At 30.2% G+C, this 1,872-nt stretch overlaps 1 protein-coding gene across 1 annotated transcript; it reads left to right on the forward strand.

The window, feature by feature from the left end:
* The first annotated feature begins 386 nt into the window (after positions 1-386).
* On the forward strand, positions 387-1,388 carry LOC110018075. Its single transcript, XM_020715301.1, has 2 exons — positions 387-717; positions 1,180-1,388. Exons 1-2 carry the CDS (start codon positions 418-420, stop codon positions 1,327-1,329), a joined length of 450 nt encoding a protein of 149 aa, XP_020570960.1. The 5' UTR covers positions 387-417; the 3' UTR covers positions 1,330-1,388.
* The last annotated feature ends 484 nt before the right edge of the window (positions 1,389-1,872 follow it).

Below are 1,872 nucleotides of genomic sequence, written 5' to 3' on the forward strand. Positions count from 1 at the left end.
TGTGCCTTCTAATTGCCTACTGCTAAGGTCTCTCTCTCTCTCTCTCTCTCTTTATATATATCTCTTTTTCTTCAGTATTTTTATTTATACAAAATCCAATTTTTCTGGTGCACATAATTTACAGTTATACCCACGACCTATTTTGGGCTTGAGCTGTTAGATGTGCAAATACACAAGAACTATGTGGTATGCAAGTAACTTTCCCTATTTTTAAAGTGTATCACGTTGCCTTTTGCTTTCCCACCCTATATAATCTCCATTTTTTTCATGTTTTCCTTAATAGCAGTAGCTTTCCACATCTGTTAATATGCAGCTTTTCACCACAACATAACCTAACATCTTTCATTTCTCATCACTGCTGATATAAATATATAATAACTCAAGCTTCAACCTTCTCTTTCCTTAAACTCTTCACATATGGAGGACCCAAACCTCTCCTTCAGCAAGTCTATTTGCTCTAAAGATCCCGTTTCTCCTTCTGAGGAAAGTGGATGGACATCTTACTTTGATGAGTTCTTCGCTTCCGAGAAGAGAAAAACAGCAGAAAAGTCAGGAACCAATTTTTGTGATAGCTCTTCTTTGGTTTCTGATGCTTCATGGAAACCTCAGGTTTCTTCCCCGCCATTGATGAAGAAGAAGAAGAAGAATAAGACGAGGATAGTCTTTGAGGATGATGCTTTGGAAGATACTGCAACTTCTACAGTTAATAGCCCAAAGGTTAGAAGAATTTAGTTCCTTTCATGCTGTCTTAGTTTAAGAAGGACTAATGATATTAACACATATATGGCAGCCGTGTAGATATTTGTTTTGATTGGAAAAATAATAATATTAGGAGCTCTTGATGAAAATTATTTTGTTAATTAAGTGCTAATTGCTTTATTATTAATAAAATCCTATGATTAATCATATTTATTATAAAACTTATGATTGAATTTCCACTGGCTAGGAGTTTCTTACATAGTTTTTTTTTAATATAAACTGCTTCCTCCCTTTCTCTCTCTCTCTCTTCATCATGGTAAGAATATAATGAATCAAATATTAATTAATATCCTTACTATAATAGTAATAATCTTAAGAATTTGATCAATGTACATAATTTTTTTATTAATTAATTGAACAAGTAAAATAATTATTTAAATAATATTCAATGTATTTATTTTTGGATTTTATTTCTTATAGGAGAAGATGGCTGAAGACGGACAAGGCAAAGATCTGGAGAAGAGAAGAATTGAGGAAATGAGTCATGTTGGAGGAGTTTCTGAGATGTCAAAACAAAGGAAAAAAGGGCTTTGTTTGGGTCCCTTTTCTATGTTCATTAATAATCTTTGATAAATATGGTGTTTCCATAAAATAGTGAGAAAAATTCTCACCAACTATTTTCTAGTATATGTGTGCTCCTTTTTTATGTTATTTAGTTGGCTAATGAGCCTATTATCAATATATAAGATTTAATTAAAAAAAAATTGTCTTGGGAAGTGTTTATAGAGAGAAGTCTACTCTTAATAAAAGAAAATTAGTGGAAGATAATGAAATATTAATGCAATTATCAGCTATTATCAAATGATTTCAGACTTTTTGTGATTAAATAATATTAAGGGCGATGGACTTGAAACTCATGAGTGCTATTTATTATTGTAATAAAGATATTTAAGAAAGTACAATAAGAAAATTGGGAAAAATGTTTTTTTTTTAATATTTGGTTTCATATCAAATAAGTCTATTTGTTTTATGTAAAGTTCAAACTAGTTTTCAACTCACATATTTACATGTATGAGTGAAGACAATGATTTGATATTCTTGCACATGCAAAAATTGCTAGTAAACCTAATATCTTCTATATATTATTTGTTAAATAGGGGTTTAGAAAATATA

This window comes from Phalaenopsis equestris, unplaced genomic scaffold (genome assembly GCF_001263595.1).
Source record: "Phalaenopsis equestris unplaced genomic scaffold, ASM126359v1 Scaffold000002, whole genome shotgun sequence".
NCBI classification, from domain to species: Eukaryota; Viridiplantae; Streptophyta; class Magnoliopsida; order Asparagales; family Orchidaceae; genus Phalaenopsis; species Phalaenopsis equestris.